At 34.7% G+C, this 23,323-nt stretch overlaps 1 protein-coding gene across 11 annotated transcripts in view; it reads left to right on the plus strand.

Moving 5' to 3' along the window:
• LOC110449526 (probable phospholipid-transporting ATPase IA) overlaps positions 1-19,679 on the plus strand; it is a 95,963-nt gene extending 76,284 nt beyond the window's left edge. For 6 of the 11 annotated variants that reach the window (XM_021496450.1, XM_021496456.1, XM_021496455.1 and 3 more), the window contains 13 exons: positions 786-860; positions 4,237-4,359; positions 5,023-5,101; positions 5,856-5,917; positions 6,271-6,327; positions 6,974-7,081; positions 8,227-8,315; positions 8,771-8,872; positions 9,528-9,607; positions 11,757-11,777; positions 15,728-15,754; positions 18,127-18,170; positions 18,968-19,679. In XM_021496450.1, the coding sequence (XP_021352125.1) occupies positions 786-860; positions 4,237-4,359; positions 5,023-5,101; positions 5,856-5,917; positions 6,271-6,327; positions 6,974-7,081; positions 8,227-8,315; positions 8,771-8,872; positions 9,528-9,607; positions 11,757-11,777; positions 15,728-15,754; positions 18,127-18,170; positions 18,968-19,021 (921 nt within the window). In that variant the 3' untranslated portion in view covers positions 19,022-19,679. Of the gene's footprint in view, positions 1-785; positions 861-4,236; positions 4,360-5,022; positions 5,102-5,855; positions 5,918-6,270; positions 6,328-6,973; positions 7,082-8,226; positions 8,316-8,770; positions 8,873-9,527; positions 9,608-10,864; positions 11,103-11,756; positions 11,778-15,727; positions 15,755-18,126; positions 18,171-18,967 lie in introns of those variants that run through there. The other 5 variants (XM_021496453.1, XM_021496458.1, XM_021496448.1 and 2 more) reach the window with 4 other exon arrangements.
• The last annotated feature ends 3,644 nt before the right edge of the window (positions 19,680-23,323 follow it).

Raw genomic sequence — 23,323 nt, forward strand, 5'->3', positions numbered from 1 at the left:
AGTGGACAATTGGTTTATATAACGTGGTATGTACCACATGAGTATGAAACTGTACTGTGATTGGATGTTTAGTGTGGCAGTTGCTTGGTAACCATGCTGATTAGGTGTTGTCTTTAGACGATTGGTCACTTAGATAATCATGTGACACTAGTGTGTCAGGATTCATTTCAAGTGACCCGTGTAGTAACATAATATTATATCTCAGATATTCCGGAAGGACTAAATTTATCTTTAAAATTGACCAATCAAATATGAGGTTAGAAGTGGTTATTCACTAATGCAACTGGAAATCCTGTATTTCATTGGTTAAGATATTATGCATTTAATTAAGAAGTACGACAGATGTGTGGAATATCTGAGATATGATAAATTCATACTATATATGTGACCTTGACTATGGTGACCTTGACCATGGTCAAGGTTTTATTAGGCGAGATTGGCTGAGGAATACCTCAGTTTGTTTGGAGGAAAATTCAAACATGCACATACATTTCAATTTTGTGACAAAATTGTAACTTTAGGCAACTTGTGTTGAACATCAGTAATTATATATAATATCTGGTAAGCCTAGCTGATCAAATCTTTACCAAAACAACTATACACCTGAAAGGGACCTATTTCCTTATTTCACCATAATACATATGGGGGCAGCCAGTATTAGGCTTTTAAGTTGTGCATGTGAGAATTTTTATCTAAACAAACTGATTTAGGCCAGGTTTCCAACATTACTGTGTTCCTTAGTGAGACAACCTGCATGTGTCTGTTTATTTTTTTCCTTCCCACAGTTTTGGTTTGCCATTATGAACGGGTTCTCTGGCCAGATCCTGTTTGAGAGGTGGAGTATTGGCTTTTACAATGTGGTAGGTACAAATGATTACAGTGTGGTAGGTACAAACTATTACAGTGTGGTAGGTACAACCTATTACAGTGTGGTAGGTACAAACGATTACAGTGTGGAAGGTACAAACTGTTACAATGTGGTAGGTACAAACTATAACAGTGTGGTAGGGACAAACTATTACAGTGTGGGAGGTACAAACTATTACAATGTGGTAGGTACAAACGATTACAGTGTGGTAGGTACAAATGATTACAGTGTGGTAGGTACAAACTATTACAATGTCGTAGGTACAAACTATTACAGTGTGGTAGGTACAAACTGTTACAATGTGGTAGGTACAAACTATTACAGTGTGGTAGGGACAAACTATTACAGTGTGGGAGGTACAAACTATTACAATGTGGTAGGTACAAACGATTACAGTGTGGTAGGTACAAACTGTTACAATGTGTTAGGTACAAACTATTACAGTATGGTAGGTACAAACTATTACAGTGTGGTAGGTACAAACTATTACAATGTGGTAGGTACAAACGATTACAGTGTGGTAGGTACAAACTGTTACAATGTGTTAGGTACAAACTATTACAGTATGGTAGGTACAAACTGTTACAGTGTGGTAGGTACAAACTATTATAGTGTGGTAGGTACAAACTATTACAATGTGGTAGGTACAAACGATTACAGTGGGGTAGGTACAAACTATTACAGTGTGGTAGGTACAAATGATTACAGTGTGGTAGGTACAAACTATTACAATGTCGTAGGTACAAACTATTACAGTGTGGTAGGTACAAATGATTACAGTGTGGTAGGTACAAACTATAACAGTGTGGTAGGTACAAACTATTATAGTGTGGTAGGGACAAACGATTACAGTGTGGTAGGTACAAATGATTACAGTGTGGTAGGGACAAACTATTACAATGTGGTAGGTACAAACTATTACAGTATGGTAGGGACAAACTGTTACAGTGTGGTAGGTACAAACTATTATAGTGTGGTAGGTACAAACGATTTCAGTGTGGTAGGTACAAACGATTACAGTGTGGTAGGTACAAACTGTTACAATGTGGTAGGTACAAACTATTACAGTATGGTAGGTACAAACTATTACAGTGTGGTAGGTACAAACTATTACAGTGTGGTAGGTACAAACTATTACAATGTGGTAGGTACAAACTATTACAGTGTGGTAGATACAAACTATAACAGTGTGGTAGGTACAAACGATTACAGTGTGGTAGGTACAAACTATTACAGTGTGGGAGGTACAAACTATTACAGTGTGGTAGGTACAAATGATTACAGTGTGGTAGGTACAAACGATTACAGTGTGGTAGATACAAACTATAACAGTGTGGTAGGGACAAACTATTACAGTGTGGTAGGGACAAACTATTACAATGTGGTAGGTACAAACTATTATAATGTGGTAGGTACAAACTATTACAGTGTGGTAGGGACAAACTATTACAGTGTGGTAGGTACAAACTATAACAGTGTGGTAGGGACAAACTATTACAGTGTGGGAGGTACAAACTATTACAGTGTGGTAGGTACAAACTGTTACAGTGTGGTTGGATCTATGTATTTCAATGTTGGGAAGTAAAAACTTTTACATTGTGGTTGATACTGGGTACCTAATATTACAGTTGGGTAGATACTAGGTAGGTTTAACAGTGTGCTAAGTATTACAATGATAGATATTACAGTGTGTAAGATATTCTAGTAAGGTTACACAGTGTGAAAGGTATAACTGTAGGATGTCAAGTACTACATTGAAGTTAGCTGAATATGTATTGTATTACGCTTACCTGGTACAACAAAAACTTGGTTTAATGACGCCAACAAACTTGAAAAAAGGGGGATGGGGTAAATTCAGGGAACCCTGCTATGCAAGGAAAGCAGGAAAAAAGGGGTGGGGGGGCTTATTACCAGGCTTGGGCTTGTCTTTGGTAAAGTCTGGTACGGTGTTAGGTATTACAGTATGGTACTGTCTGGTAGGTATAGGGGGCTGCGGTGGCCAAGTGGTTAAGGCGTCTGACATTCTGCTACCACTAGCTCTCCACCACTGGGTCGAAGCCTACGTGGGGCAGTCGCCAGGTAGTGGCCGTAGGGCGGTGGTTTTTCTGTTGGGAACTCCAGCTTTCCTCCACCACCAAAACCTGGCACGTCCTTAAATGACAATAGCTGTTAATAGGATGTAAAACACAAACAAACCAAAATGTTAGTAAGATAATCAATATCTTAAACAAGATTTGTAAACAAAGAATTACAAGGTTTAGAAACTATCAGTATCAATATTACAAATGTATGGACCTGAAGGAGAAAAGAATTTAATGTGCCATATAATATGGATATCAAATACTGTATAATTAGATCCACTATATGATGTAAGTAATAGTATAGATGTTTGTTTTATAATTTGATATATATTGTGCTATAAAGTGGCTGTCTCTGATCTGTGTGTATAAAGTACAATGTTGTATAGATATATACATATATATATTCCGGCTTTGCGTATTGCAGAGTTATCTTCTCTTGGGAGCAGGTATTGATTGTTACGTTATTGGTCTGTGGGAGAAAATTACGTCGTTTTCTAAAAGTTTGATGACATTACTATTACAAACAAGTGACGTAACAATCAATACTTGCTCCCAAGAGAAGATAACTCTGCAATACGCAAAGACGGATTATGAATCTTGATGGATGTGTCAATCACTTATTTTTTTCTGTGGAACACTTTTGGGTTGCTGATTTAGATTTAGATGGATTGTGGACTCCTTTTCAGTTTTTTATCCCTATATTTGTAAGCATATGAATTCGATACTTATAGTTGAAGTTAAAGAAATTGTAGACCCGGTAAATAATGATAATAAATGTGATGTAAAGATATTTTTCCGCGTGTAAACAGTAGAAGCACAATTAAAATGTAACACCAACAATGTATATATATAAATATACAATGTATATATATAAATATACAATGTATATATATAAATATACAATGTAAGCATATTTAAAAAAAAAAAAAAATTGGTCCAGTTGTAATTATATGGTACAAGTTGTGACCTGGGCACGTATTCATGAAACTGTTTTCATGCTCAATGCATGGATTCTGTGCTCAAGCCTAATTTCTTGTGACTCACTTCAATCATGTAAAACAATCAAAAAGTCAAGTGTAAACACTAAACATTATTTGGCTTTAAGTCTCTTCATTCTTTTCCAAATCATTGACAAAATAAGATTTTATTTTTAAATTATAACTCAAACAAGAAATTAGGCTTGAGCACAAAATTCATGCTTGAGCATTAAAACAGTTTCATGAATATGGGTCCTGGTGTATAGTTGTTTATTAGAGACCTGATTTGTGTATTGTCTTGTGCCCTCAGATATTTACTGCAGCCCCGCCGCTGGCCATGGGACTGTTCGACAGAATCTGTAGTGCTGAAAGTATGATGAAGTTTCCAGCACTTTATAAATCCTCACAGAATGCAGAGTACTTCAATGTCAAGGTCAGTTCATCAAGGTCAAGGTGAATGTTCCAATATGTCCATGTCAAAGTGAAATCTACATTGTACAATGTCAAGGTCACATTTAATGTTAAAAGTGAATCTTCAATGTCAAGGTCAGTTCATCAAGGTCAAGGTGAATGTTCCAATATTTCCATGTCAAAGTGAAATCTACGTTGTACAATGTCAAGGTCACATTTAATGTTAAAAGTGAAATCTTCAATGTCAAGGTCAGTTCATCAAGGTCAAGGTGAATCTTCTAATATTTCCATGTCAAAGTGAAATCTACATTGTACAATGTCAAGGTCACATTTAATGTTAAAAGTGAAATCTTCAATGTCAAGGTCAGTTTATCAAGGTCAAGGTGAATCTTCCATTATGTAATATTTATAGATCAAAGTGAAATCTACAATGTCTAGGGTCACATTTTCAATGTTCAAGTGAAATTTTCAATGTCGAGGTCACTTCATCAAATTAGAACATACCATGCATATGATATTTCCGTAGACAGTTAACTCATTCTCCCCTGAAATTTCATAATGAACTATTCCAACCTTTGAATTGGAAGAGTTCAAATGTGTCTTCATCAGGGGTGAATGAGTTAAATACTTGCCACTATATATTACTGATATGCCAGTGACGTTTTACTTTTACATATCCATACAGGTATTCTGGATGTGGATACTGAACTCAATCTACCATTCCATACTTCTGTTCTGGCTCCCTGCCCTATCTCTCAAACAAGGTAAGGGGCCACTGTTTCTTCATTATTTTAAGTGCATGTATTATAATTAGTCTCTCTCTCATTACTGGTTACCATCAGTGCAGAATATTTTTCTATGGTGTCCATGCCAGATATTGGAATATCATTGGTCAAGAGACAATGCAGTTCATAGATACTTAAACAGTGAGGTCATTATATCATTAACACGGCAAGGAAATATGAAGTTGCTTGAACTGTTGTATGTGCAGTTGAAATTTTCACATTGGATATCGAGGTGCAAGGAATAACCACGTGTTTCGAACAATTTTTGTTACATTTCATAAACACTGATAAAAAAGTTATAATCGTTAACTATTTAACCCTTTCACCACTGTAGACCAAAATGGACTCATCCAGATCAATGCATGGTAGAGTCCACTTAAGTTACACAGGGGTGAAAGGGTTAAGATAGGATCTTTATTCTGCTTGAAACTAAAAATGAAATTTGTTTTTGAAAAAAATAATGTTATTTGTAACTTTTAAGAATCTACAAGATGTAGATGATTTATTTCAATTTGTTTCAATTAATTTACATAATTAATGTAGATTCAAACTGTTTGCAAATTAGTTTTTTGTTTCATTAAGCTAGCAGGTTCGTTTATTGATGATGAACCGATATGCTCTCCGTAATTAATTACAAATGACTTCACTGTCCCCTGTTTTTATGTCCTAAATTTGACATATAATCACTAGTCCCTAGGGTTTGTTTGTTAAATCTGCCTTTTTCCTGTTACAGATTCTGCCTTTTCTGATGGGAAAGTTGGAGATTATCTATTTTTAGGAAATTTTGTATATACGGTAAGACACCATAAATGAATGAATAATTAGAAATTATAAAATCGCAATCAATTTTCTAGAAAACTCAAAGGGAATTGTTTAAATGTCAAAAAACTCTTGGTTTTTTTCTTACACATTCCTCCATTAAATTACATTGCACAGGTAAAATAAATCTACAAATCTATATTCAAGAATATGTGAAAGATATATTTAACTATATCTGTTGTTTCAGATAAGGTTTATTTGTCTAAATTTTGTCACAGGGTACTTTTATGACCCCTGCATATACATTAATATATCATAGATATTAATTGGTGGCAGTATCTCAATTACACTGCATTGTTATAAAAAGTAAAAAATTGTTTCTTCCACAGTATGTAGTTGTGACTGTGTGTCTTAAGGCGGGCCTGGAAACCAGTGCTTGGACCTGGGTATGTATTTCTATAAATAAACTATTCCTCCAGGTATAAATTTGTCTTGAACATAAATCGTGATTTCTTATTCTGAACACAGATGCTTATTGGAGTGACTATTGATAATAAACCCGGAGTGGACAGATGATTAATGGCTCAGAGATTTGATAGAATTCCATGAATAAATAATCTCTCAATATTCCAAGAATAAATATAATGAAATTGAATTGATTTTATCCAGACTTCTTATGACATGTTAAAATTGAACCAAGTGTATATATTATGTACCTGTACATTGTATTATGTATGTACATGTACGATGTATTATATATATACCTATACAATGTATTACATTATATATAAACCTGTACAATGTATTTTATACTTACTTACAATGTATTATGTACTTACAATGTATTATATACTTACAATGTATTGTATACTTACTTAATGTATTGTATACTTACTTACAATGTATTATGTACTTACAATGTATTATATATTTACAATGTATTGTATACTTACTTATAATGTATTGTATACTTACAATGTATTGTATACTTACAATGTATTGTATACTTACTTACAATGTATTGTATACTTACTTACAATGTATTGTATACTTACTTGTATTGTATACTTACTTACAATGTATTACTTCCAGCTGACACACCTGGCTATATGGGGCAGTATAGTAAGCTGGTTCCTGTTTCTCACTGTGTACAGCCATATCTACATGATAGTGGACCTCGCCCCTGAGATGTACGGCATGGTATGTCAGACAGGACAGGAGTCTGTTACAATATTATACCTGTTATGAAGAAATCAAGTTTCTGTAAATAAAATGAGAGTTTGAAATTGTAGGCCTTTAGGAAATTCTAAACCTAAATAACAATGAATCATCAAAACTTCAATGTCCAAGTACATAACACATTGATATGACCATCAAAACTTCAAAGTAAAGGTTTTTTCAATGTCAAGGTCACAATGTCATTGAGGTCAACTTCTCATGTGGTCACTTATGATTGTCTGTAGAATTTGTTATGAAACTTCATACATGTGCGTGTCATGTTAAGACGTCATGTTACATAACAGTCACGGTCAGAGTGAGGGGTCAAATGTCAAAACTTGCCGGGACCCTTGTCTCTCAAAGATTCCTTAAGATTTTGATTCTTCATCTTTGTCTGTAGCATGAGTAAGTGATGTGTCGCATAGCACTCCCAGGGTCTGTACCCCAAGGTCAAGGTCATGGCAAACGGTCAAAGGTCAAATCTTTGTAATGTGCAAAGTAAAGGTATATTTTGTCACTGTTATGATCTTATTGCCTGCAATGAATGCATATATTATGATAAAAATGTAGGGATGGGGGTGATGGAGGAGGGTATACTTGAGTGTTGCCTAGCTTATTGTTATTGCTAATTTAAGGATGCATGGTAGTCTAGCGGTAGGACACCGGGCTCGTGACCAAAGGGTTGCGGGTTCAAGTCACGACACAGCACGGTTTTGTATCTTTGAGCATAAATACTTTACTCCGCTTGTTCCAGTACGTGGTTGGGCAGTGCTAGAATTGATGAATGTTAGCTGGGAGCGCTGAAATGGCAGCACTTGCGGGTTTGAGTCACGGTACAGCACGGTTTTGTACCTTTGAGCAAAATACTTTACTCCCCTTATTCCAGTACGTGGTTGGGCAGTGCTAGAATTGATGAATGTTAGCTGTGAGTGCTGAAATGGCAGCACTGGCTGTATGCTCCCCAGGGAGTTGAGAAAGATGTTGACTGGTTGCAAAGGCCCTATATAACCACGGATAATAATTTGTGAACCGCTTTGAGATGACCTACGAACTAGGCTGTGATAAAGCAGTATATGATAACCTGGAATTATTATTATTATTATTAATTTAATGTTCTCTACACTCAGGACACCCACGTGTTCGGCTGCTCTATATTCTGGATGGGCCTAGTGCTTATTCCTCTGATGTCACTCATCCGAGACGTCGCATGGAAGGCGTAAGTACTGCAATTCTGTTATGATTTTTCTGCATTTTCTCCTCTTCTTAAAATGAAAGATGTCATGGTAAGCCGTAGGGTAGAATAACATCATATTGTATATTTGTACTAGCTACTTACATGGAAGTTGAACTCCATCATTCAGAGTGGAAGGAATTAGATATTTTTGTATTTATTTTCACTGGCAAACATGACAATCTATAACTGAAGCCTCAGTATTTGACCCAAGTTATAAAGACCCAGTTACCTGACCAAACCCTCCAGGTTATTGTGAGGTGTGAGGGTGCAAGTTTAACCTTTTCACCCCTAGGTAACTTGAGTAGACTCTACCCTACATTCATCTGGATGAGTCTATTATGGTCTACAGTGGTGAAAGGATTAAGTGATCTGTACATCAATGATGTTGATAAGTATGTTGAAGTTAAACTGATGAACCAATATTTATGATTTTCCAGGATTAAACGAACCATGTGTAAAACATTAAAAGAAGAGGTCCAAGAAAAAGAGAAGTTACACGAGGATCCTACACCTGTTGTACTGAAATTAACAAAGAAAAGGTAAGCCTGAAAAATCTAAAATTACGAAGTTAAACAAGAAAAGTAAGTCTTACAATCAAAATAATGTACGAGAAAAAAGGTAAAAATAGAAAGTTAAAGAAGAAAGGGAAGTCTTACAAATATAATCTCAGTATGCAAAGAAAAGTAAGTCTTAAAATCATAAAATTATGATTTAACAATGAAAGGTGATTTCTCACAAATCACAAAAATTTTGAAAGAAATATGTTTCCATAATCATTTATTAGGGACAAAACTAAAGAACAAAAATGGAAACAAAGGGAAGATACAAGGGATATTTTTTGTTCTATTAACTCATTCACCCCTGAAAATTCATAATGGACTATTCCAACCTATGGTTTGGAAGAGTTCAAATGTGTTTTAAGGGGTGAATTAGTTAAATATGTAACTCACAAATGTTTTTGTATTGCAGAGAATATTCCTAGTACTCCCTTACCTTGGACGTATTAACTCATTCATCCCTGAAGACACATTTGAACTCTTCAAATTCAAATGTTGGAATAGTTCAATGCATTAACTATGCTATTTATTTGGTAACATGTATTAGGATTTCCATCTTTAAAAATGCCAAGTTCATTTCTTTTGGATATTAGAATAAAATAAATCTGACAAGTCATGTTTTAATTTTTCTGCACAGATTGACAGAGACAGCCCGTCTGCTCCGAAATGTCTTCACACGATCATCGGGCAGAATGCCCACAGCAGTGGACCAACCTCGTAAGTCTTTCTGTCTCGTAAGAATCTTGATTTCAGTCGGACAATCTAAAAAAAGTGATACATTTTATTTGTATATTATGTTTTATTTCTTATAAATTATAGCATCACACGGTGTTGTACCATTTGTATCGTAATTTGTAAAGTACAATATGGTTAGTACCGGTAGATTGGTGTTTAGTATGTGTACAGAGGTAATACCCAACTTTTCTTAATAGCTCGTCACTTTCTGTGTATTTTTGTTTTTTTACTGAAATTTCGATTTTTGAAAAAAATTATTAAAGAATGTTTCATTAATGTTATGATAACTTTTTGCACTCCTATTAAAGATAATGTATAAAATCTGGGAGTTATTTAGCAGGCTCAAAGCTATTTATTATACATAATCCATACAACATGTATAGCCGTGCTTGTTATAATACAGTATTTAACTTGCTTCTTATCATATCAAACAAGATATAAGCTTCGGCGTAATGTTACCATATATAGGATTATATACTGGTTTTTAACTTCAACTAATATTTGAGGTGGAAAGTGGGTTAGATATTTAAAACATATTTATTTGCTACAACTAATTGATCATAGCGTCTAGGGGACATTGTCTAAGACATAAATTTTTTAGTCCTACAACAGATCAAGATAATGGATGCCGAGTACAAGAATTAAAACCTACAACATCATTAACCCTTTCACCACTGTAGACCATAATGGACTCATCCAAATCAATGCATGGTAAAGTCTACTAAAATTACATAGGGGTGAAAGGGTTGATAGTGTAATATACAATTAGGTCATTTACCATAAATCTTATTTTATACTTTTGTAACGAAACAAGGAGAAATAAGTCTATTTTGATAATGAAAAAAAGTTCAACTCTCTTACATACTTTAATGCTGGAAGTATTATTGATTCTGTATTGGAAGTGTGCCTTAACATTATCATCAAGACTGAAAGATGAAAAGTATTGAAAACCTATTCAAGATTCAAGAAGCTTTATTTAACGTCGCATATACATGAAACATAATAACATTAGCACTGTAGTGCTATTCTTGCGACCTATGAATTGTACTTTGATAGTGTCTGTAAGAACTATTTTAAATTCTGTCATCCTCACAAGAGAAGCTTCAGTGTATGTTGTTTTTGTGATTTTCCCTCCATTACTGTGTATTTCTCCCGTGTTTGATCGACTGTCATATATGTGTCTTTTCTTTGTTCTCTCTGTATCGCTCTCACCCTGTGTATGTATGTGGAATATATCAGAACTCGTTCATCTCAGGGAGCAGGGCTTGGACGACAACAATACGAGTTGTGCTTGATGAACTTATTCTAATTTTAGAAAAGAAAGAAACATTTGGGAATATATGTGTGTATATGAATTTTGAGGAAAAATACAATTGCTATGCAACTGTCAAGGTCAAGGCATCAAATCAAGATGTGTCTTCCAGCAGACAAACATATATTGTTGATAATTGTTTTGTGTGCCATAAAATTGAAATTACATATTTTCTTTAAGAAGATTGTAAATAAATATGAAGTTTTCCGAATGGTTTGTGATATTGTTGTTTTCTTGAGAATAAATTCCAGGAACTGAAATTGCCACAAAAAAACAATTTCTCACTTAAATAAAACTTATTTTGATCAACACTAATACATTTTATTTTGTTTAAAAGCTCGTAGTCCTAATTTTATAATTTTGAGATTTAATTATTTTGATTTTGGTTAGAAAATAATTTATGTCATGAAGCACAACTGCCGACTTGTTTATACCCCCCCACACTCATTGATTTACTACACTTTATTATTTTATCACCATGGAAACAGTCATCACCCGATGCTACTTTTGCCTATATGTTAGGTAACTTTTGTTACGGGAAGTCTTTTACGAAAATGCAAAGGTAACAATTTATATCAATAAAACCAATGCATGCGAGCACCATCTGTTAAAGTGCTAATATACATGTTACTGGTGTTATCACTTTGATATTGACCTACACAGCTGATATCCGATAAGGATTAAGTATTAATCCGTGATTTTACATCTCGATCCCATTCTTTTAAATGCCTGCTTTCCAAAGCACGAGATGAGTTTCCATGGTGATTTTTTTTTTTTTATCATTTTTTCTGTTAACTTCATCCTTTGGTTTTGCGACAGCTCCCTCACCCACGCCATCACGTAAGTTATTCCCATAATCCTTTGCTGCTCTTACCACGCTTTAAAGCTGACATATTGTTGATATGTCAACCATGTAACCAGATCACCGTGACTACCTACAGTCATCTAGATGGCTTGATGATATGCAAATCATATGTAAATGACATGTTAATGATATGTAAATGATTTCTAAAACATGCAAAGTGTGTTTACATATTCCACAATGAGCGATAGTTGTTTATCATATTTATTTAGTTGATCAAGTTATCTAATTTTGAAATTTCTAGAAGACATAAGGTTTACCAAGTGTCTTTTTGAAATTTGAAATTTTGATAACCTAAGTTAGATAAATGTGATAAACTACCGTCTCGAGTTCTGGAATTTCTTTCTACCATAACCTGTTAAACATTATTTATCAGCTTTTTTGCTAAACCAAATGGAACACTTCCTTTTGGCAGGCCACTTTCTATCCCCGTCATAGATTTCAATATGACTTTTGTGACCTCATATTTGAAGATATACCAAAATACCAGGTCACAAGTTCTTTCAAAGTTAATGAAATTGCTTAATACCAGGTCACAAGTTCTCTCATAGTTAATGAAATTGCTTAATTGGCATAACACATGTGTATATTAATTACACAAATAATCAATGGTAACACCTGGTAACACATGGTCTGAGCATTATGTAACACAGGTTATGATGGAAAGCTGATTACTGTTAGAGAGAGGAAAGCATGAGGTTATTAGATGTAGTGTCATTACCGATTGGTCAGGGGTTCACAACTCAGTTTTCTAATAGCAAAGTTTGAAAACTGATTTGACATCAGAACTGTTTGGAGTTTATAAGGTAAAACATTTCAGAATATAATATGTGTAAAATGACTTCAGATTTACCCAAGTAACACAAAATGCCGGGTGACAAATTAATTTTCAAAATTTGACAACGTTTCGGCCATTAGATCCATGGGGCATTTTACTTTTGCCCTGCATTGCAAACAACTAGCCATGAATTCATTGTCCAGGTATAGTCAAACCTGGTAACAAAATTATCAATAATAAGGTTCTTTCTTTGTCATTATTTTATTCTATTGTCTTCAACTCCGAAACTTTCCGAAACATATGTAGTTAACGACCTAGAAAGGACAGAGGAAGCCACCAAGTGAAGATTATAAATTAATAGATTTATAAATACATCATTTATTGTTAAAGTGTTTTAGAATAAATGCAACATGTTGATTGGTGATTAATAAATATTGAAAGCCGTGTTTTGAGTTTTAAGAAATCAAAACATAAATTTCTCCGCATTTTGTTTCCAGCAAGTATTGATCCCCCATGTATTAGTATAATTTCGGTATAACGCTACGACTGATCGATGTTGCCAGCTTAACACAGAACAGGTAGACAAAACTTAGAAATTTCTGAATGACAAACCTCATATATTACATGGTAAGGTAACTAACTGAGGCTGCAAATTATATCAACTTTTAACAGTGGGGAAGGATCTAAAGGAAAGAGGGTATGAAATTTAAACTGTCACACTTACGACAAGTTTTTGTATACAGCCTATAAAAGGAGGTTGACTGTGATCCATAATGTTTCTATTTCTGAGCTCAAACTTCTGCTTAACTTTTAGATGAGATACGGTATATACGACGATAAACAATGAAATAGTTAACTTTTGAGGAGGACGGCTTGGCAAATGACTTCTTAATTTGGTTAATTCTGGCCAATAAAACCAGGATTTGTATTCAGGAGATACATGCTAGCAGATTGATATTATTTATGCGTAGCTAAATATGCAAGAGGTTCCTCATATTTAACCTTGATACGTGATGTAATATAAAATGGTTAACAGCTAGATCTTACAGACCGGACAGAAATCGTAAACTTGATTAAATGGAAATAGATCCGTTGACCTTTTTGACCTTTGTCTACAGTCGTTGTGGCCTATTATATAAGGTTCCGTCCAGTCCTATATCCTGCTAGGTCCCTCGTAATCATGTATTTAACTGGTCTCCAGAAATCATATTCATAATTTACTTCTTTAGTAAACATGTGTAAAGTTAGCTTTATTTTAAAATTAAAAATGTTGAATACAAGTTCGAAGTGTCTATTACTATTTAACAGGAAGTATAGAATATATTTACATTGATCCGACTCCAGAAATGTAACAGCAGCTGACAAAAGTACAGAATATCTATCTATATAAAGTATTGATCTGTCTATAGTGTAACAGGTTGTATACAAGATCATCTTCTGTTTTAGGCTCTACAGTGGCAATGTCTCTGTAGGATTTTAATATCAGCTGTTCTACATCACAAATTTAGCATTACATTGATGTGTTAGGGTTTTTCGAGACCAGAACAACAGAAAAATAAGTTTCATGTAACTTTTTTTTTTTAAATAGTTGTTCAAAGTTTTAGTATGTGTCAGTAATTGGTCATTCATATTGCTGACATATGTGTCATAATTTTTCTCATCATTTCCTGTTTGTACAGTCATTTGCATTTGAGTATGAGGTGAGTAAGGACACGGTCAGATCTAAATTGACCCATGTACTCGTCTTCTGTCAATGAGAATTGAACAATAACACAAGGAAACAAATACGCCAGAGAGATTATGTTCAGTATAGCATCTGTAATGTGACACTCTGTGGCCTTTTGTTCAAAGTTTAGATAGAATTTACATTTCATGTATTACACATTATTTTGAACATTTAAAATGTGTTTAATTCTAAAAAAAAACTCATCTAGACAAACATTTATCTTTGAACAACTATTTGAAATCAAAATGTTGCACTTAGGGATTTATTCTTTTCTTTACTTATGATAACAACAATAGGCCCAAGGTCCAGCATATTATGAGTCAGAAAATTAATTCTGGATAACTTTAAAATGGTTATACAAAAATGTTCCAGAGTCAGTGGAACACATGAGCATTTTGAACAACTGGGACTCTTATCTCCAAGGCTAAATTGTAACACTTACCTGCTTTAATCAAGCCCAGACCACAATTCCTGGAGTTTCGATCCGGACCTTTTATATATAACTAGATCACACTTCCTGAGGGTTCCAAATCATACTCCCTTAGGGTTCCAGATCACCCTCCCTGAGGGTTCCAGATCACACTCCCTTAGGGTTCCAGATCACACTCCCTTAGGGTTCCAGATCACACTCACTTAGGGTTCCAGATCATACTCCCTGAGGGTTCCAGATCACACTCCCTGAGGGTTCCAGACACACCTTATATATATATAACATGATGCTCATACTAGATTGAGTTTGATAGGTTATACTTTTTGTCCTGAGTTGTACAAATTCTCTTGCATTTCAATCAAATATATCATTAGGTTACAACCAAGGACGCTTTAGAGTAAAACACATATATTCACATCCTTCACTTTTAGCTGTAGTTACCTCCCTTGCCTCCAGATCTCCATACACTCAACAGTATTTTACTACTTTTTATCATTGTTTCAGTATGATTTTGATGTAAGTCTTTACTCATTTATCCTTTTCTTTGATATTTTGGTGTAAACACTAGCCCAAAACTGCACAAGGGAGAAACTATGTCAGCCTGGGCGATTGTCCTATGCTCATTATCTTCCAAAGAAATCAACAGAACTCTGACTGAAAAGACATTTATCTGAACAAGTGTTTCTGGTATAACGACAGTCAATACTACATACATAGAAAGTGAAAGTACGACACTAAGGCAAGTGACCTATGTATCTGATACACTAACACTAACTGGTGTATTTTGTAACTGACCGATGTATTAGGCTAGTAACCTTGACTGATGTCTCCAGTCATACAGGCAGATTTGTTCAGTACACTGACCAATGTGTATATATACGGTGACAAAGGCACTTAGAGGTATACTTTTCTGTTAAAGGGAATTTTTTATTATCCATGGGACTGTTTTGCTTATCCCATTTTGATACATTTGTTTAAATTTTTGTATTTCAAGGTCAGAATCGCTTAAGCTCAAGATCTGGTAAATCACCTAATAATGGCACATCTATATTATCAGTTATCTCCAGCATGGCAATAAACAAGTCTTTCACGTCTTGTATATATCTGGATGTATTTCTTCTACTTGGAGGCAAGCTAGCTAGCCCCTGCAGATTCAGGGAAAGAACAGAATTGCTGTAACCAACCAACTGCATGCTATCGTATGAGGCAGATTATGTGGGATCATGTGTCCCCAGTCACTTGTGTTTGTATGATAAAGATAGTGTGCCTACTTGCCAACTCTCCCTATTTAGGAGGGAGACTCACGATTTTGAAAACCTTAAATTTAGTATTTTCAACACAGTGAATTTGCAAAACTATTCCTATATTTTTAATCTTATGATTTCACCTAAAAGAACAACCCAAATTATATCGTTTTAAAGAGCTATGGTTTTTTTCTAGCACCTAGGTATATACACACATTTGATTGATGTTAAAATTTTGAGCATGCAAAATCCCCCCCCATTGAAATTTCAAAAAGTTAGGTGTGAGGATGTTTAACCTGAACAAAAATAAAAACAAAATCAGGTTATCACTTCTCAACCAATTTCAAACTGTCGTCTTAAAGGAGAGATGAGACTAAAGTGTTCACTATACTGCTGGTCAGCCATGACTAATGTCCACCTACTAGATAATGTGATAAGTTAAGACCAATGACGGCCATTACACTGGCAATTTAGACTTGCCATAAAGTTGAGATGGGAAATACTTGAATTAATTCAGATAATTTTGATGTATCTACTTAAAGAAATGTGATACCTGTAGGTTGAGCTTGATAAATGAAATGTATCATAATGATATGATTTATGTTACTACCTGGTAATTAAAACTACATAAAGACGACATGTTATATACAATGATAAAACATCCTCTATCGTCATACTCTTGTTAGCTGCTCACTGGAGTTTTATATCATTATCGTCAGAATGGCTCATTTTCAGTATTAAACAGTAGAAAATTTTGTTTGTGGGATATTTCTAAAATAATTTTCTCTCGCCTACCCAGTGGACCATGCTTTTTTTCTGTGTGTAATTTGTTAAATAGATTTATAAACAAAGTCAGTGATATAAACCATGCATTGAGATAATTGAAATGATGATCTAATGACCTTAGGTCAATCAGAGGTGGGTCACTGCTTATATTACAAGAACCTGATACCAATTTTATTACCCTGGTACATAGCACTTAACTTGTGACTACCTAGCTGTGCAAATGTGTACTGGCATCTACTGACCCAGGTCAATCAATATCCCATCACTATTCATATCGCATTTCCCTAAACAGCAGTGCAACTTGTGACTACCTAGCTGTACAAATGTGTTCTGGCATCTACTGACCCAGGTCAATCAAATATCCAATCACTATTCATAATGCAATACCCTATTACACAGCACTATAACTTGTGACTACCTAGTTGTACAAATGTGTACCAACATCTGATTGTATTTACATGATTTATTTCTTTGGTACAACTGCAAAGAAATCATTTTTTATATCTAAAAGATGATGGTGGGGTAGGAATAAAAAAAATCATTTTACAACATTGATTTATTTGGTTATGGTGATTAAAAAAAATCAATCCCTGAAAAAATTAGCATGTTACACGGAGGAAAGTATTGAATATTTATATTCATATATCAGAAGGTTGTCAGGTGACATTGTGACATCTTGGTGGTAGGAAGGATTAATTATTGTTTCCTATTTTCCTTGCAAGATCAGGTTCTTTTCTCCTAAGCTATACAAACAGATTGTTCTCCATATTTAGCATGAATGGATCAGCTTCTTTCACATATAGCTGTATGCTGAAAACTGAACTTTTGAAACTAAAATACGTATTTATGTGATGTTAAACGTAAATGGATTGGCAGTCTATTTGCACGCCAAAGTAATCATCATGTTCCAGATATATTTTCGTAGGTGAATGCATATAGTCATTAACACATGCATCCCATATTAACCCTTTTTCGTTCAAGATGGCATTTTAGGCAAGGGACATCACTCTAACCATGATTTAAACACATGGTTCAATAACATTTTATCATTTCACTGTTTCTATTTTTACACACATTATTGTTAATTTAATTTCAGTTGATCACAATAACTTCATATTTTATGTTAAAGTAAAATTTATAATTTCATTTTGGTTAATGAAATGCAATATACTGGTACTTTTTTATTTCGCTGTTCAGCTGTTTCCGTTCAGTCAATTAATTCTGCTTGCCTTTATTTATAGACATGTAGGTTTTGAAGCACATTCACATTGAGTAAGAATTTCCATGTAGCTGTGATCTGGTTATTTTATGCAATCCTTGTATATAACCATGTAAGACAAACAGTCCATTTCTGTGCTTTCAGATGGATATGCTTTCTCCCAAGAAGAGCATGGTGTCCTTACTCAGGTAGGCAACGGGCAAAGCTCCTGTCATCACGACGTTGTGTAGTTCTTAAAGCTGCACTCTTTAAGTACTATAGGGAGCCTAGATAGATACATCTCAAAAAGTCAAAGCAGTATTGTGGGAAAAGTTATTTGTATAAGACTTGAAAAAAAGCAAATACAAATCCTTGATACAGAAATCGTTGTTTTAAATGACAGCTAGTTGTGATTTATAATATCATGAGAAACCTTCGACAGTGACACAATGAAAGGTGGAATGAAAAATGTAAAATTACCTAAATATCTGTTAATTCTGACCCCAAAATGTTCTATAAAAGTTACAGACCCTAAAACTGGGGTTGATATTTCGGCATGAACTTTGGGGATGATATTTCTGTATGAACTTTGGGGTTGATATTTCTGTATGAACTTTAGGGTTGATATTTCTGTATGAACTTTGGGGATGATTTTTCTGTATGAACATTGGGGTTGATATTTCTGTATGAACTTTAGGGTTGATATTTATGTATGGACTTTGGGGTTGATATTTCTGTATGGACTTTGGGGTTGATATGGGGATGATATTTCTGTATGAACTTTGGGGATGATATTTCTGTATGAACTTTGGGGTTGATATTTCTGTATGAACTTTGGGGTTGCTATTTCTGTATGAACTTTGGGGTTGATATTTCTGTGTGAACTTTGGGGTTGATATGGGGTTGATATTTCTGTATGAACTTTGGGGTTGATATTTCTGTATGAACTTTGATAAGATTTTATAATGTAGCTAGTTGAATTACTACGGTTGTTTACACATTTCAGGCGGAGCTCATCCGAGTCTATGACAGCAATAAGGATAAGCCTGAAGGACTATAATGTGAATATCAGTATTACTCTGTGTTGTGTCCCTGCTACAGTCCTGTGTGCAATATAGGTAGAATCAACCATCAATCATCACGATTAATCAGCCATCATCGGGAGTAGTCAACAATCACACTATCAGAACTTACGGACCACCATACCGTCGGAATAACTGATCATAATACGGTCAGGTTCAATCCATCATCGGACCGCCAGGATTAACTGACCTAAGCTTGCCATCGTGATAGTGTTGTCAGGATTTATCATTGATCATTCGTTCGAATAAAATCACGGATTTAACATATTGACCATCATTATAACTGTCATGATTAAACAAACTATCAAACTAGTGGGATCATCTAACTACTGGGATTAACCTACCATCATACTTTTGAGATTGACCCACAATGGTACTCTTGTGATTGGCTTACCATCGCACTGTTGTGATTGACTTACCATCGTACTGTTGATGATTGGCACACAATTGTTCTGTTGTGATTTACCCACAATCCTACTATCAGGATTGGCTTACCATCGTACTATCAGGATTGGCTTACCATCGTACTATCAGGATTGGCTTACCATCGTACTATCAGGATTGGCTTACCATGGTACTATCAGGATTGGCTTACAATCGTACTATCAGGATTGGCTTACCGTCGTACTATCAGGATTGGCTGGCTTACCATCGTACTATCAGGATTTACAATCGTACTATCAGGATTGGCTTACCATGGTACTATCAGGATTGGCTTATCATGGTACTATCAGGATTGGCTTACCATGGTACTATCAGGATTGGCTTACCACGGTACTTTCAGGATTGGCTTACCATCGTACTATCAGGATTGGCTTACCATGGTACTATCAGGCTTGGCTTACCATAGTTCTATCAGGATTGGCTTTCCGTGGTACTATCAGGATTGGATTACCATGGCACTATCAGGATTGGCTTTCCATCGTCCTATCAGGATTGGCTTACCATGGCACTATCAGGATTGGCTTACCAACGTACTATCAGGATTGGCTTACCGGGGTACTATCAGGATTGGCTTACCGGGGTACTATCAGGATTGGCTTACCGTGGTACTATCAGGCTTGGCTTACCATAGTTCTATCAGGATTGGCTTTCCGTGGTACTATCAGGATTGGCTTACCGTGGACTATCAGGATTGGCTTACCACGGTACTATCAGGATTGGCTTAACATGGTACTATCAGGATTGGCTTACCATCGTACTATCAGGATTGACTTACCATGGTACTGTTGGTGATTAGCCCACAATGATACTGTTTGGATTAACCAACCATCACATTGTCAGGATTGACGGATTATTATAACTTCAGGATTAAACTGACCATCTGTTGGGATTTATCGACCATTGTAGTGTAGGAATCAATCGTTAGGAATAAGTAACCATCATACTGTCAAGGTCAATCAGACATCCGATCCCACCTGTCTATATACATCTTATATCAGTTTTATTATTTTATAATGAGGAGAGGTAAAGTGAGGACAGATTACTTTACAGATCTGTATTGTATCATTGTTGACCTTATTTCATTGTTACGTGTTGTCATGGTAACACACCTGTATGTAAGGATGGATGAGTGAGACTGTGTGCTTGCTGTCAGGTACTGTTATATGCTACCAATTTAATAAAAGTGTTTCATGTACATAAAAGATAAAGTGTTTTTTTAAATCCTAGTTCGGAATTCTGATTACCAGGCCAGAAAATGTCAGTTTGGACTCTGTTGCCTGGTTATCTGGCCGTCTTAAGTTGTTGAACTTCAGTAAATAAAGAAACAGAGTAATGTTCCGTCAGTCTAGATACAAACTTATAATATAAATACTAGGAACATTTACCTAGTATCAAAGTCAACTTTAATAAAACATTCAATTTCAACATCTTTCTGCTGAAGCTGTGTCACTGTTTATAGTCTGTAGATGGTTGGAATAGTTCATTATGAAATTTCAGGGGTGAATGAGTTGATAAAAAGTAGAATGCTCTCCAATATTTATGTACATATATGTATTCAGTTTAAAACAACAAAAGAAAGGTTGTAGATATTACATAAATATGAGTTAAGGAAGGTGCAGACTTTTAGCCTGTAGAATTTGTTGTTTTCCTATCTATTATTGTGGTAATTTATTTCTTAAGACAGAAGAAGAATCATATATATTATATATATATCAAATATCTAGTGTTATGGTCATAAGAAAGGGTACACAATCATGTTGCTAGTATTTGCATGGATTTTTTTGACAAATGTATTATATTATGATAGTAAATATTTTCTTCAAAATGATATAAGTAGTATTCAATCGAAATAACTGCCTTTATTTTGAATCTCACATAAAATGATTGATCCAAATTGGCTTGGATTCATGATCAGCTTCCGGACATAAAGGGGTTTATTGGGTGAATGACAGAGAGGGAAACATTGTTGATTGTCTCCCTCGGGCTGATGTGTAAGATTAGATGTACAGAAAGCGTGAATGTGATAAATGAGAATTTAATCAAGGGTTATATACAGTATGTGTATGTTTGAATTAAGCAGATCTGTATAGGTCTGTATGTAGTACTGGTACTCGCTCTTCTCTACAAGGGCGAGCCTTCAGTATGAAGTAATCGGAAGTACATTCAGATACTCTTGTCTATGTAACCAAGTATTCTGTACTCTTAAATTTTTTTCCTGATGTAAAGTGATACAATATACATATATATATATACATATTTCTTGTCTCAATTTCCCCTTTAATCTAATCAAACAGTTTTATTTTCTATTTGTATTATCAAGTCAAACTGAGATTAATCCACTCAAATGTAAATATCGGTACTATAACCTGTATTTTATTTAATGCTGATTTATAATTATTCTGGTTTTGTGGCACATACACTATCATATCATTATCACAGAGTAGAAGAAATTTTACCAGAAATATATAACAGATTATTTTATTTAGTTCTAAAAATCTACAAACTTATTCCAAATTCATTTTTTTCTTCACTCAAGACTTAAAAAACCTAAATTGATTTTAACAACAGTTTTAGATTTACAAGATTTCAAGAAAAATGGAGATAAGGAAAGTGTATTTTTTTGTTTTAAGAACAAAATTCCTGTAAGCATCAAAAGAAATCAATGGACTCATGCTGGAGATTAATTCGAAAATAATATTAAAAAAATGACTGATTTGAAATAAATGCCAAATATTTTATGGCAGAAAATGATTTTTTAATGTGATAGAATTATAGATTTGTCGCCATGCATGACAATGATGTTTGTCCTGTGTTGCCTTCTAGTCATATTGTTAGTGCCATGCCATCTCTAAGTGTAACCAAGGCGTTCTCCTTGTTATCCAATTAGAGTTGGGTCACAAAATGCTGAAGATGAATCAATTTAAAGCCATCAGACTTTAGTAATTTTATATTTTATAAATTTATATACTCTGTTAGTTACCAGATATATAGAGATGTAGGATATGAATGAGATTGTATTTTATCCCTTAATTATGTCGGTTTTATCACTGATAAACAATATGTTACAGGTAAATGTATACATGCTGCAGAGTATAACCACCTTCATGGCTTTCCATTGGTCACTTTTGACCCCACATGATTTTCATTGGTCCCTTTTGACCCCTAATCATTTCATTGGTCACATTTGACCCCAAACGATTTTCATTGGTCAATTTTAACCCCAAATGATATTTCCTTGGTCAATTTTGACCCCAAATGATTTTCATTGGTCAAGACTTGACAATGCACAGTGAAATAGTTCTTCATATCAAACTTTCTAAAAAAAATAAAAATATTACCATAATTGATTCAAACAATAAATGATTGATTACAAAATGAAATAAATTTTTAATGAAGATATTTTTATTCAGCAAACAAATTGAATTGTTCTACTTCTTATACTGCACTGAAGGATAGTCTCTTTAGAGTTTTACCAAACTGTAACATACTATATTGGATGTTTAGCCTTTCAACAATGTAGACCAAAATGGACTCATCCAGATCAATGCATGGTTTGGTTTGGTTTGTTTGTGTTTTACATCCTATTATCAGCTATGGTCATTTAAGGACTTGCCAGGTTTTGGTGGAAGAGGAAAGCCGGAGTTCCCGGTGAAAAACCACCGACGGACGGCCAGTACCTGGCAACTGCCCCACATAGGTCTCGAACCAGCGACCCAGCAGTAGAGGGCTAGTGGTAGCAGAAGGTCAGACGCCTTAACCACTCGGCCGCTGCGGCCCCTTCAATGCATGGAAGAGTTTACTAAAGTTACATAGGGATGAAAGGGTTAACTCATGTT

Source organism: Mizuhopecten yessoensis, unplaced genomic scaffold (assembly GCF_002113885.1).
Source record: "Mizuhopecten yessoensis strain PY_sf001 unplaced genomic scaffold, ASM211388v2 scaffold4631, whole genome shotgun sequence".
NCBI classification, from domain to species: Eukaryota; Metazoa; Mollusca; class Bivalvia; order Pectinida; family Pectinidae; genus Mizuhopecten; species Mizuhopecten yessoensis.